Source organism: Astatotilapia calliptera, chromosome 16, assembly GCF_964374335.1.
Source record: "Astatotilapia calliptera chromosome 16, fAstCal68.1, whole genome shotgun sequence".
NCBI classification, from domain to species: domain Eukaryota; kingdom Metazoa; phylum Chordata; class Actinopteri; order Cichliformes; family Cichlidae; genus Astatotilapia; species Astatotilapia calliptera.
In genome coordinates this window covers 18827723-18842888 of record NC_137437.1, presented here as the reverse complement: position 1 = coordinate 18842888, position 15166 = coordinate 18827723, and the positions used below count along the sequence as shown (strand labels likewise).

The window sequence follows — 15166 nt, the reverse complement described above, 5'->3', positions numbered from 1 at the left end:
AAATTAATCACTTTTTTCACTTTATTGGTTGCTGTAACACAGTAATTTCTTCTGCTTTAACTGACTTGTTATGACTTATAAAGCAAATCGAGAATTGAGGTTAGGAGCTGTCAATTACTGAAAACATATATTACAAAATTCATACATTTATGGAGTTGACTGAGCGTCTAAAAATATAGCTAACTGATGTCTCCAAAGCAGAGAAAGTCACTAAAAAAGCTTTCAAAGTTCTTCCAGGTAGCAATTTCCACTGTGCAAAATGTCATAAACAAATACCGGTTAAGGGCAAGTGTGGAAGCAAAGAAAGGACCTGGAAAGACCTTTAAAATTGCATGCATGTCTGTTGGGCAAGCAAACCTCCATAAAACCATGAAGGACCTGAGGGAAGGTTTAGCCAGTACAGAAGTAATGGTGCATCATGTAAGATTGGCCAGAAGAAAGCCTTACCTGTGACCTCATCAAAAAACTCAATGTATGAAGTCTGCAAAGCAACATCTGGATCAGCCAGTGTTGTTTAAAAGTAGCAAGGCAACAATGCGCTGTTGAAAAAACAAGGTAAAATTAGTTTTGGACCATATCCACGGCACAGGCAGGTTTATAGAAAAGAAGAAGAAGAAACAGCATTTCAAAATGAGGACCTTCCAATTGCTCAGCATTGTAGTTTAAAAAATCTATTTTGAGTCATTTTAACTGCTAATAATACAAAAAAAAACCCATTATGTATCTAGGAGGAAGAATAACTTCTATAAATTCTCACAGATTCTGGATTCAAATTTAATGGAGTGAGTCAATAAAAAGGACAGGACTGTCCTACAAGAGGACAGTTAACAAATGCACACCTCATAGTCATAGCCTTGCATTAATATCACTTCAGCAACCTATTGCATTAACACCATACAAAACTAATATGGCTAACTTGCCACATCCTGTCAAGAAAATAGTTGTGACCTTTCTTGTTTTCTGTTATCTTGTTTCCCACCATGACAAATATAAGGCCACATGCACTTCCCTTTTAAATCTAATTTTGTCTCTTCCTGAAGGAAGTATCTGCCTTGTTTAGGGGTGGTCGTGGCTCAAGAGTTGGGCGTTCGTCTTGTAATCGGAAGGTTGCCGGTTCGAGCCCCGGCTCCGACAGTCTCGGTCGTTGTGTCCTTGGGCGAGACACTTCACCCGTTGCCTACTGGTGGTGGTCAGAGGGCCCGGTGGCGCCAGTGTCCGGCAGCCTCGCCTCTGTCAGTGCGCCCCAGGGCGACTGTGGCTACATGTAGCTTGCCATCACCAGTGTGTGAATGTGTGTGTGTGTGTGATGATTGTGTATAGTGTAAAGCGCTTTGGGGTCCTTAGGACCAAGTAAAGCGCTATACAAATACGGCTGTTCATTGTGTGTGTATTGTTTGTTAGTAAAAACTATTACCTGATGTGTGTAGAAATGACATTATGATGTCAGGTTAAAAAGAATACTGGCAGCCTTGGAGTGAATCTGATTAGAGGATGGAGAAGTAAATCAGCATCTGCATTTACTGCGGTCTTAATAGAACATCTACACCAAAGCATGATATAAGCCTGGTTTATTTTCCAGTGCCATCTGCCTTAAGAGCGAAAAACATTCTGTCACACTTGTTCTCCCTGTGTTGCAAAGCGTATAGTATGAAATTGCCCATCTATCATTATTATTTACTATAGCCGCAACTATTTAACTGTGTCTGTGTGGGCTCTTTGCAATGTCTCTGATCATTATTCACACTTTTAGCATTACTGTATAAGATTATATTATAAGGAGTTCAACCATAGCCACTTGTGGACTCCGTAGCTGACTGATGATTTGTTATAAGCATGAAGTGCTATAAATTGTCAGAGACTAATTGTAGTTGGATGTCTATCCAGATGCTGGATAATAGAACAGTTGCACTGTGTTTCCAAGGGATCCTCCAATCAATGTATCCTCTAAAGAAATGCAAGAACATAATTATACTGCAAAAATGCACTCTATCATTCTAATAATTAATAAGGTCCCACGGGAGCTGGGCAGAACACTGAAAAACAGTTAATATGGTTGCACACATACTTAATGGAAACTAAATCAAAGTCATAGTTTACAGACTCAATCATAAAAGCTGACGTTTGGGGTTAAACATTAAAGTGTTGTTGTACTGTGCAAAACATTAGCACTTAAAATACTTACATAGTTCACTTCATGTTTAAAAATATGTGGATACCTAAAGAAAGCATGTGAACATCATATCAACAAGTTACTCACGAACAGTGGGGAGGGGCACATTGATTTTAATATCATGCCTTTATCTCCCTCTGCTCATCTGGAAAGGCTATTCACAAGGCTTATGGATTTGTTCTCATTCAGCCACAAAGTTATCGCTGAGATGCGACACAGATAGTGAGTGATAAGGTCTGTCTCACACTCGGCATTCCACATTCACCCCGAAGATACTGGAAGGGTTTGAGATAAGGGCTCTGTGCAGTCCACTCAAGTGCTTCCATTTCAGACATAGAGAAACACTTGCTTAATGGTCAGAAATTTGTGCAGTCATCTTGAAAAATGGAAGTCCTTTTCCCAAATTGTGGCCATAATGTTTGTATTGCCTTGTGGTCTAAAATACCAGTGTATGCTATAGCAATAAAATTTCCATTAAGTAGAACTAAGGAGCTGCAGCCTGTGCCATGAAGAGCCACAAACCTAAATTGCACAGAAAGTACTGTCTACAGTTAACTCTGTCTTTGTGTTATTAGAGGGAAAGAAATGAATTTCAAACGATTATAGAAGCAGTAAAAAAAAAGAAGAAGAAAATTGAAGCCCTATCTAAATTGTTTTCTCTGCTTTGTTTATGACTTTGTGGTTATGTCCACTAAAATGTTGTGTACCAGCTGAAAATGACAGCCACTCTTCTAAAAGCATCCAACTGGAAGCACATGAGGCTGAAATGCTTTAGTTGCAATTTTAAGGAACATCTGCAGAGGTAATGTGACGCAAGTACCTGAATGTAGCTGCTGGCTGCCTGCAGGGGAGACAAATGGAAAAATAAATATTCCCTCCAAAATTATTTTTTCATAGATGCAGACATCAGAAGTATTAACATTATGCTTTGTTGTTCAGCACTTACTTAAGTTTTAATATTTTATATAATCTCACTAATCACAAAAATAAATGATAATAGCTAGCTAACTAGATGCAGAATAGATGCTCATCTGGGCCGTTGCTGCTTTTAGCATAGTGTAAAGTAAAAATAGGTCTGTATAACTAAACAGTGTTCCCATACCAAACAACTTAACAGTTATGTTTGCCATTATTGTTTCTAATATTGTGTGGGATTACTGTAATGTTCAGTTTCGACAAATCCCTGAAAGCACTGGCAAAAATTCAACTCCGAGCCACGACAGAGCCTCCACTATGTTTTACAGATAGCAGTAGAAACTCATTATTGTATCTCTTTTCTGACCTCCTCTGTACATATTGATGATGTTTCAAAGCAAGACTTTCAAACTTGAATCCATCACTCAATAAAACTTGTTAACACTGATTTTCAGCCCAGTTGTTGTATAATTTGGCATATCTAAAGATTTTCTCTCTGGTTCCATTGCTTTAAAATGGCTTGTTGACAGCTGCCTTTCCACTGAGAACATTTCTGATGAGCTTTCAGGGAACAATAGATGGATCAACTAAAGGGGCAGATGCATCTCTCGAGTATTATGTCAGGTTTTTTAAGGACATGACTTTAGATATTGCTCATCTCTGTAGATATTTTTAGATGCGATGCAGATATGCTTTTATTTCCCATTTGTCCAGTTTCCTCTGTTTTTTTTTTATACACAGTGCACACCATGTTGATATATGCCCAAGATATGCCGCGTTTTGACCTAGCAGATCCTTGGGAGTCACCTTGTTGGTGCAAAAATAAAATTTTATCCCTGTCAAACGGTGCTATCTTTGGCATTTTTGTAGATCCAATTAAAGAAATTGGAACAAATGATGTGTTTTTCTGCTAGCAACAAAGTGCCTGTAGATACAATTTAAAATGCTTTTGTTTGGTTTTTTTTGCTAAGATGTCTTTCTGAAGCAACAGAAAGAAGACTAAAGACCCCTAAAATGTATACTGGTATCTTTTTATTGATTGATTTGACAAATTTGAGGGGTGCAGGCGGTTGTATATTCCTCTTTTCTTATTTTCCCTTATACAAGTAAGATATAAGAAAAAGATATTTCAGCTCCTGCCACACCAAGAGATCAATATAGCGCCACCCTTTACTCAGAGGGGAGACGTAGACAATTTAATGCGGATTTGTTTCTAGATAATTAAACTGTTCTCGTGTTAACTGAGCCCCGAAGAAAAACCTTGCTCAGTTCACCAAAAACAATTGAGCTGGTCTTGTGAGTGTATGCAGACATTTGTGTAAGAGCGCGCACACTTGCACATATCTGCTCGCGCACAGGCACGCTCAACAGAAATACACTAGACATCAAAAGAAAAAGAAATAGGCTTTCGCTGAATAAAACCATCACTCGGTAATGGCTGTAATAAGACGATAAACACTACAGGAACTATCTTCAAGGACTGCCATATCTCTCTGCCCTTATTTCTGTTTTGCAACTTCCTTCAGTGTGCACTCTGAAGAAGAAAAAAAGAAAAGGCTCAGAGCTTCTTTTTTTTTTTCCTTTTTCATAAGGGGGTATTTTTAATTCTAAAGCGAGGGATTGGTCACACTTCGTCTCATTAGCATCAGCAGCTGTATAAACCCCGCCACTGCAGAATTTTGAGCTGTTGAAGGCGAGGCAACAAGCGTATCTGACTGGCTGCGCGCAAGGAGCAAGCAACTTTCACTTTCAGCACACTTCAGTTCATAAAAGCGGGAGCTGTATGGAGAGCTCGCTCCAGAGGTGAACTGCTCTCTCCTGCACACAATGAGGCTGCTTACCGAGAGGAAGATTACTACGAAGATGATAGGGGGCAAATTTAAAACTTATTGGCACCGGTGGATTTTAATATTCTCAATCCATCAATTTTTATTTGCCTCGTGGGTTCGGTCCGAGGGAAATACTATCAGATATCAGACCAATGAGGAGAACGCACCAGGTACGGTCATCGGAAACCTTGCCAAGGACATGTCCTTGAGTCTGTCTCATTCCTCCAAGAGCAATTTCAGGATGATGAAACAATTCAACGATTCATTCATCAGGGTGAGAGAAAGCGACGGGGAACTCACTGTCGGAGAACGAGTTGACAGGGAGAGAATCTGCAGACATTCTCTACAGTGTCTGATTACTTTTGACGTGGTTAATTTCTCAAAAGATCGCTACAAATTGATTCACGTTGAGGTGGAAATAAAGGACATCAATGACAACTCTCCGGAGTTTCCAAGCAAGGAGTCTATAGTGGAAATCTCAGAGAATGCAGCTGTTGGGTCCCGCATCCCTTTAGACCCGGCTGTGGACGCTGATGTCGGGTCAAACTACATCCAAAGCTATCAAATTTCCGTAAACAGTCATTTTACCATTGATGTGCTCCTGAGAGCGGATGGGGTTAAATATGCGGAATTGGTACTAATGAAAGAGCTAGACAGGGAGACTCAATCATCATACACTGTAGAGCTGGTCGCCACAGACGGAGGAAATCCGTACCGATCGGGGTCAACAAAGATAACTATAAAAGTGACCGACTTTAATGACAACAGTCCAGTTTTCGACCAAAATAGTTTCTCAGTCAGTTTGCCAGAGGACGCGCCTGTCGGCACTGTTATACTGGACTTAAACGCAGTTGATGCTGATGAGGGCTTAAACGGAGAGGTCGTTTACGGGTTCGGAAAACAGGTTTCTCATGAGATCCGACAACTTTTCCAAGTGGATAACAAATCAGGTCGCCTCACTCTCAGGGGCCCCGTGGATTTTGAGGACAAAAGCACCTATGAGCTAGACGTGCAGGCGACTGATCTGGGACCCAACCCCACCCCCTCCGTGTGCAAAATCATAATTCACGTCACCGACGTTAATGACAATGCCCCAGAAATCAGCATCACCCCTATGACCTCCATTACAACTGGCATTGCATACATCAGCGAGGCGGCAGACAAGGACAGTCTGGTGGCGCTCATCAGCACCATGGACAGAGACTCTGGAGTTAACAGCCAAGTCTACTGCACGTTATACGGCCACGACCATTTCAAACTCCGACAGGCGTACGAGGACAGCTACATGATAGTTACAGCAGCAGCCCTAGACAGAGAGCGGATTAGTGAGTATAACTTGACAGTCATGGCTGAGGATTTCGGGTCACCCCCACTGAGAAAAATCACTCAGTACACCATAAGACTCACGGACGAGAATGACAACGCCCCTCACTTCGCTAAAGCTGTCTATGAAGTTTCAGTGGTAGAAAACAACGCTCCGGGTGCTTACATCACCACAGTTGAGGCCACCGACGCGGATCTGGGCAACAATGGGAAAATTACTTACAGGCTTGTGGAGAGCGTTATCATGGGATCCCCAGTGAACACATTTGTGTCTCTTAACTCAGTGTCTGGCTCTATATATGCACTCAGAAGCTTTAATTACGAAGTTATGAAACAGCTAGATGTACACATTCAAGCAAGTGATGGGGGGTCACCACAGCTTCAGAGCAGAGCTGTCATCAGATTAAAAATAGTTGATCAGAATGACAACCAGCCTTCTATCATAGAGCCCCCCCTTTACAAAGGATCTGCTGAAGTTTTCCTGCCTAAAGATGCACCTGCAGGTTATGTGGTAACCCAGATAAAGGCAACAGATGCTGATGAAGGCATAAATGCACAGCTGTCCTATAAAATCACCGAGGGGGGACACCTGGGTTTCTCTATCAACAAAGACACAGGCAAGGTGCATGTGAGTCGACAGCTGACGTATGATATCGCAGACAATGTCAAAGTCACAGTGTCAGTCGCTGACAATGGATCCCCCGCACTTACCTCCACAGCTACAATACATTTCAGTTTCGTAGAAGGTGCTCTACCAAGTTTACCTTCCTCAGCTCAAAATGGCAATGAGGAGCCCTTTGAATGGGACATGTCCGTAGCCATAATCATTGTCCTGGCAGGCAGTTGCTCTGTTCTCCTGGTGGCTATCATTCTCATCACAACCATTTGCAGCCGCCGGAAAAAGGAGACAGGGGATGGGGGAAGTGATGATAAAGATGAAATTCCAAATGTGGAGAAAGTTGAAAGTGGACACATTGATTCATTAAATCAAAACCACAAAGGCAAAGTGTTTGATGCCCATCCATTTCCAGAGAATCCTCCATTGGCCAGCAGCAACACAATGGAGACAGGCTGCGAGGATGGCAGACAGACAGCAGGGATGTTTGATTCAAACAACAGGGTTATGGAGGGTAAATTAAAGGTATGTCCATTTAAAAGGTAATCTAATTTGTTTTCTTGTTTTGTTTTCTTTTGTTTTCTTTGTATTTAGACTCAAAATCTCCATGAATGTGTTTAAATCTCTGCAGGGATATTCTACACTACCAGGATATGGGAAAGAAACTGTCAGGCCGATAACAATATGGAAGGGCAATTCATTCACAACAATCTCAGCAAGAGATCCCCACATCAGCGGCAAGGACAGTGGAAAAGGAGACAGTGACTTCAATGACAGCGATTCTGATATAAGTGGAGATGTGCACAAAAAAGAGTCACCCCCAACGAACAGTAAGTGAAACATATATCTAGAGAGAAAATAAGTCAAATAACAGCATATGAGAGCAGTTTCTTGAGGTACAAAGAAAAAAAAGGAGATTATGTGGTTTATAACTGGATATAATAAAAACATAACCTCTCTACCACTTCACTGGTAACATTTTGACTGATTTAACTGTACACTGGATGCATTGTGACGAATCATTTGGACTTGAGCTGAGATCTTTCATTTATCAAACACACTCAACTAGGTGAGCCAGCAACTGTATTCATATCACATCCTGACAGCACCACTGTTTTTCACAGGTCTCTGGGCATGTACGAATGAGTGCAAAGTGCTGGGACACTCGGACCGATGCTGGAGCCCTTCAGCTACAAGACCAAACACGAGCCTGGCCTGCGGTCCCCATCTGTCAACATTTTCCAAAACAGCTTCACTTCCCAGGGACACCAGAAGGGAAAACTACTACCCACCTCACATGCCCAAAACCAGCGGTCTTCAGAGTGTGTATGAAAAAGTTCAACACCAGGAATTTGATTACATTCTCGTTGGTCCACCGACACCAGCGAGAATACAGGAAACAGACGAAATTTCCATCCCAGAGTATACAAAAACTTAAGAAAGCTTAAATGACAGATCAAACAGTCACTAAGGGAGATTTTTTTTTCCTCTGTGCTGTCTCTATACTGTATAATACTTCTTAATCTTAATAGACTCTATGTTGGATTGTTGCAGTGTTTTGTAGTAAGTCATGTGTCTTTTGACTCATATAAGACTGTTCATTGTATCATGTGTAATATGCAAGATTTTTTTACATTATTAATAATATATTTTTCATAATGATTCAATGTAAAAAGGAATTTTATTATGAATTTTTAAAAGCATGTGTTAATATTTAAGGGGCATGACCTGTGGACATTTAGGCTGAGAAGGGCCTTTCTGCTGTGGAAAACAATCAACGTGAAAGATTACCATGTTTGTGGTAGATTTTATCACATTGTTGCACAAATAAACAGTTTCAATTTAATAAAGAGAAGTTGTTTTTTGTTTTATTTTTTTTGTTCAGTACTATTAAAAAAATCCTGGGCTTGTAGGGCCTAGCTGTAATCTTACAGGCAGAGTACAACCTTTTGTCCTATTCACAAAGCATTCAGAATAACCTCAATTAGCCAACTGAATGCATTTAATTTCCCTTAAAGGCTTATAGGCTGCAATAAACAAAATGAGGTTCTCCAACCATCACAGCAAAATTGATGACAAGCACAAGCCAATGTCACTGTCTTGTCATTGTACACAATATACTTACTGTGCTGCCTCAATTAGCATGCAAATAATGCATTGCCAGTCAAATGTACTTACAGTCACTCGGGGAATTAAAAAAGCAACACCCCCATTATTCAGGTTGTTTTTTTTAAAAATAAAAGTGTTCTATAACAAACAATATTTGTTTTTGTGTAGATATTGTCAACTATTGTAAAGAACACAGTGATTTATCATTGTTTCTAAAGTAATAAGAGTATTTTTTCTATTCCGTGAGCGCATTATTTTAATGGTCAAATATTCCCCTCACCTTTTGTGATTGCCCCTCAGCTTACGTGGTTTTAAAACTGTGATTTTATCTTTTTCTAAGAAACAGCAGCACTTTACATTTAAATCTCTTTTCATGCAATTTTCTTTAAGCTGTGATAAAGACTACATCACCGCAAAATGTCCTTTCTCCTCTAGTCAGATGAAACAATTCATAATTCAGCAAAGGTTCTGTCTATGTGTGTGCGTGCATGAATGTGTACATTACTTCCAGTCTGTGTGCTCTTGTATCATCTCGTAATATAAAGACTTACAAAGAGCATGAAAGCTTCTCTATCCAAGTTTTACTAGAATTATAGTGCATTACTTTAATCTGGAATCTCTAACAGCCAAGCAAATGGAGAAAATCTGCAGCAAACACATACAAGAACACAGAACGGTGAGAAAAGGGGAGAAATTAAAGCTAAGACATTGTTCGGATATAAATTTCATCATTTCCATCCTGGGTGGTCTCTTCCAAAATGGCAATATGTCAGTGAATCGTTTGATGATTATAATATATTCATAGCATCTAAAAATAATTCTGCTATTTAGGAAGCAATAAATCATCAATGTGTTCTTGTTATGGCCAGTGTAATCACCAGATTTCAACTCAAATGAGCACACAAAGGAATTCTGATGCAACTGTGGTGTCACACAGTGTACCAACACCCGACTGAGTGACTTTAAGGCATTTTTCCCTCCTTTAATCTGTCCCTCATCTGTAGCTGTCGTGACAGGTTATATATTCTTTTCCAAACAATCACTGACTCAAAGGTCACATAACATCCCTTTGACCAACAATTGCATCCCTGTCCATAAAACACGGCACCAGTCCGTCTGTCGTGAACTCAGAGCTGCTTAAGCCTTGTTTTAGCTTGATACCACAGGGTGGCCACCTTGCTTTGAGCAATATGGAAATACAGGTAACATTCAGATGAAGAATTTTGCTCAAGTGAAGTAAATTAACTCTACGTCATTCACACCTAAGGGCTAGAAAAAACTCTTCTGGTGGACAAACCTATTCTCGGAGGAGAAGCAAGCAGAGAACGGTTCATACAAGACACAATAAGAGAGATTATGGAAAAAGTGCAAAATACAACTTGTGGATCTTGGTGTTTTGAGCACTGCAGGCCTCCGGTAAGGAAACCTTATTAGCTTTTTATTAGAAATAGAACTGACATCTGTGACATTTTAATAAAGCTGTCGACTAAGGAAAACCTAAAGCTTTCCAGGGATGTTTCTCTTGTCCTGGCTCAGTGTGTGTGTCACTTCTTACTTTGCTTACTCTGAACTTTCAGGGACAAAGCACCTGCAGCACACCAACCTCTGCTACACTCAGCCGTCCCCTGAGATTTGGAGCCGTGGTTGTCATTGTTGGTGCAGTTTTAATGTTGTGTGCATCCGTGGCTACTCTCTATCTGCAGAAGGGGAGCGATAAAAATGTAAGCGTTGAAAAAAAGGTAGTTATTGCATTGCCCCTTCAATAACAAATATCTGTGAGTGAATGTGACAGGGATGCTTTTGGTGAGGAGCACGCCGCGAGTACTTTTCAGAATCCTTTAATGATGGAAATTTAAATGGGCATGGTTGTTTTCAGCTCTGTGATATGTATATTAATCTCTTGGAAGCGCCGTCAACAACCATCACAATTCGGACTGTAAAAATGCATCTTTAATTTTGTTTGCAACACATAGAAACTACATAAATTGATCCTGGAATTCATTTCCATCTTATAAGAAATAGTGTAATGTTTATTTGTGTACTAATGAGCTCACCTGTAGGGCAAACATCCCCATCAAGGTCTGTAACAGCATCTCCTGTGGTGCTTTACTCAAATTCTCAGTGTGGTAAAACTACAGAGGATTTTGTGACTGATGACTGTGCTGGGGAATAACACAAGCAACGTGAAGCTTGTTTTCTATCTCTCTTCTCTCGTGTTCGCTACTGTGTCATTTACATAACTCGACTAATCAGTCATTTTAACATCCCACTTTGAATGCTGCCAGGTTTATAATGTTCATTACAGTATGAACATCAACGGGGAGGTGAGGGAGGGCTCCATGGAAATTGATTCTGACAACAATCTTGAGAGATTTAAAACCGGGAGTGGAGCTGAGGAAGCTGTGGAAATTCATGACTTTCAAATTGTGAGTAAGTTTGTCCTTGTTCTCGCTTCCCAAGGTAGCTCAGCTGAGACCTTCTGTGTGCTTAGCAAAGTCGCAAAGCCTTGAGTGTAAACATGGCATCTCTGTGATTTGGTGCAGGGAGTGACTGGAATCCGCTTCTTTGGAGGAGACAAGTGCTATATAAAATCCCAAATCAAAGCCAAACTTCCTCCCATGGGAGCTCACGACAAAGAGATGGTGATGTTTGACCTGGTACGTGCAAACTACTTGATACAGACCGTTGTATATTGAAAAGAAAAAAAAGGAGAGAGATTACAGCTTAAATTTCTTTTTCCTTCTAAGTAATTCAAGGACATTGTCTGTCTTTTTTTCGCCCTCTGTCAGACAGATGAATTAATGCCAGTGAGCTTTGATGAGAAGTTCCTTATTTGGGTTGCAGCAGAGCAGCCGCTGAAGGACACCAGGTTTCTGAGCAAGAAAATTCTGGATCTTTGTGGGGAGCTTCCCATTTACTGGCTCAGACCGACATATCTAAAAGGTTTCCTTCTGTTCTGTTTAGTTGCTGTACACAGCATCATAATCTAGGAAGACTGGCCTTCGATCAATCTGCATGTTGCTCATTGCTTATTAAAACCTTAGTTATGTTTGCCCTGCTTATCTGCTGACACACTTGTAAAATTTACAGTCTTGTCTTAGAAGTTGGAAAAGCACTCGAACATCTTGAACATACACCACATTCAGAGCCCAACACCAAAAAAAGACTCGCAGAGTCTTGTATTAAAAAAGAATGATCTTGAAATATGCAAGACTGCTTGATATCACTGCTGCTAATTTAATTATTCAAGACATCTGAGACAGCTCCAGCTATGTAGGATTGAGCTCTGAGGACATGTATGGCTTCCTGTGTATGTTGACCCAATACTCTTGCCTCTTGCGACTGCTCTAACAGATGGGGAGAGGAAAAAGAGAGACACGCATCGAGCCAAGCGGCAGTTTAACATGGAGGAGGTTGAGGCAGCTGCCGAGGAGGGGGACCTGGTGAGTCACGCAGAGAATGACACCTCCAGAGTTGTGGAAGAAGAGGAGGAGGGGGCGCAGTCAGCTGTGGGGTCAGCAGACAACCCCGAAAACCCCTATCAAGTGAGTCTCTTCATCCACAGTGCTGTTTATGGTAAACAAGTCTCAAGAGTTGGTGAATTTTTGATCAAGAAGCTTATATAGAGCCTTGAAGCAACCCTTTAAGGCTCATTATGAATTTACGTCACTCTGTTTTGTCAACACTTTAATAGAGGACTACATCAGGACTCTGAAGATGGCAGCCTTGTTAAATGTATTTTCACACTGATAGAAGTTCAAGGCGTGGAAATGTGTTTAAGTGGTTCCTGTATTTCTGCTGGCTGTAGGAGGTACATACTTACTGCTGCTGTTGTTAAGGTGTCATACTGGCAGCTGTAATTACAGGTCACTTGGGTAATATCTGCCGTTCCAACTTGATGAACTTATGAACTGAAGTGAAAACTCCCACCGGTTATAAAAATTCATGCTGCCTTCAAGAACTGCAGTCACATACTTGAGAGGATGAGAAGTTCTTCAAAACATTTGAATTGCAAATGAATATTAAAAATATATATATATATTTTTTTTTTTTCTTAAACACGATTGCTATTAAAAATCAACATTGGTTCCTTTAAATGCAGCGCAGCAGAGGGGCCGGAGAGGAAAGCGCCCTGACCTTTGACACCATGTTAGACCACCAGGGGATCTGCTGCTCCGAATGCCAACGCAGCTACACTCACTGCCAGAAAGTGTGTGAGCCTCTGCGGGGCTACTGGCCTTGGCCTTACAACTACAGAGGGTGCCAGGTAGCTTGTCGAGTCATCATGCCTTGTCGCTGGTGGGTGGCACGCATTTTTGGAGTTGTGTAAAAGAACACACAACATATGTGAGCAAATGTGTGTGCACATGTGTGCTTTGCAGCTCAGCTTCTTTTTCAGATCTGCACACAAATATCAGATGTCTCTTTTTATTAGCATCTACCAGAAAGCTATGCCTGCTAGCGTGATATGCAAAGTGTTTCAATGTGACCATTTTTATTGTAGCATATATACCATCACCAGCCACTTTATTAGGTACACCTTACTAGTACATGGTTGACCCTTCTTTTGCCCTCAGAGGTGCCTTAATTCTTCATGGCATAGATTCCTAAAATATTTTTGGTCATATTGACATGACAACATCATACAGTTTGTGCAGATTTGTTGGCTGCACATCCGTGATCCCTTCTGTTACACCACATCCCAAAGTTGCTCTATTGCATTGAGATTTGGTAACTGTGGAGACCATTTGAGTAAACGTACTGTTCAGTTAAAAAAAAAAAAGAAAACATATTGAGATGATTTTAACCTTGCGACATTGGGTGTTATACTATTGGAAGCAGCTATTAAAAGATAAAGAAAGATAAAGATAAAGAGATTGGCATTTAAAGACCAGGTAGGCTCTGGTCTTTAATTGATCAGTTAAGCTCATTTGATACTACAGGGCCCAAAGTGTGTGAAAAAAACATCCCCCACACCATTACATCACCAGCAGCAACAGCCTGAACCATTGATTCAAGGCAATATAGATCCATGCTTTCATGTGTGCTTACACCTGACCCTATGATCCGAATGTATCAGCAGAAACAGAGACTCAGGTTGTGCATTTTCACCCAGAGAATTGATGCTCACTGGACATTTTCGCTTTTAAAAAAAAAATCCCTTCTCTGTAAATCCTAAAGATGATTGTGTAGGAAATTCCCAGTAGATCAACAGTTCCAGCCAACCTGTAACCAGCAACCATACCACATTCAAAGTCACTGCTCAGTTTAAACTTCATCAGGTCATCTTGACCATTGTTGCCATACTATTGGCTGATTAGAAATTTTCTTTAGGACAAAGCAGCTGAATGCATGTACCTAAGTGGCCAATGATCGTATACTATACATGACAAGTTTTTCATCTTGATAGGAATGCTACATTTTTTTTTAGATACAATTATTCGGAAATGCATACATGTAATGTTCTTATTTGCAGATGCGGATTCAGAAATCAGTGCATTCATTTTTGTATCGTGTCATGGCCAGGCTTAATGCACTGTACTGTGTTTGGAAGGCACTGGACTGAATCCAAAGGCTCAGCAGATCATGTACCTTTTCTGACAGGCTTCAATAAATTCTAATTACAGTATATGCTGGCTTTGATGTAGATGCTTTTTGTGTCACATGTTGTTACCATGGTTCCACTGCATGTTTTCCTGATAAAACTGAAGTGACAGCAATGGTTGCCATAACTTCCATTCACAGCTCAGAATCAGTTTGAGGGCAATACAATTTGTGCACACTGACATCTGCATTGATGTGAACTAATGTGAGATGAGTGTCATGGCAATGATGGAAAATGTTTCCATAAAAGTGACATTTTTTCTTTATTAAATATTTTTTTTCTATGAAAAAAGGCAGAATGCAAAGCTTCCAGAAAACATGATCACAGAAACTGTTTTTTTAGTACCTCTTTCTGGGACTTGTGGTGTAGTATCCTATTCCGAATACCTCAAAAATCAAAAGAAATGAGATTAGTATCTCTAAAGCCATATGCCCACTTTCTAAATAATTGAGAGGAGCCATGTTGTGATCAAGACGATTTCACAGAGGTTGATCCAGGCACATCAAATTACAACAGATGTGAAATTACACCATATCTGCCACTAAAGCTGCATTGAAACTCAGAAGCGGTGTGCGGAAACAACACAAAGAGATGCTTGT

At 40.5% G+C, this 15166-nt stretch overlaps 2 protein-coding genes across 2 annotated transcripts; both read left to right on the top strand.

Moving 5' to 3' along the window:
• Positions 1-4767: 4767 nt before the first annotated feature.
• pcdh8.2 (protocadherin 8, tandem duplication 2) lies at positions 4768-8703 on the top strand. Its single transcript, XM_026144860.2, has 3 exons — positions 4768-7378; positions 7485-7683; positions 7978-8703. The coding sequence occupies exons 1-3, from the start codon at positions 4913-4915 to the stop codon at positions 8289-8291; spliced, it is 2979 nt and encodes a 992-aa protein (XP_026000645.2). The 5' UTR covers positions 4768-4912; the 3' UTR covers positions 8292-8703.
• A 1554-nt stretch (positions 8704-10257) lies between these two features.
• cnmd (chondromodulin) lies at positions 10258-13431 on the top strand. The gene is made up of 7 exons (XM_026145490.2): positions 10258-10378; positions 10540-10683; positions 11248-11388; positions 11506-11619; positions 11752-11905; positions 12317-12507; positions 13065-13431. The coding sequence occupies exons 1-7, from the start codon at positions 10319-10321 to the stop codon at positions 13290-13292; spliced, it is 1032 nt and encodes a 343-aa protein (XP_026001275.2). The 5' UTR covers positions 10258-10318; the 3' UTR covers positions 13293-13431.
• Positions 13432-15166: the final 1735 nt, after the last annotated feature.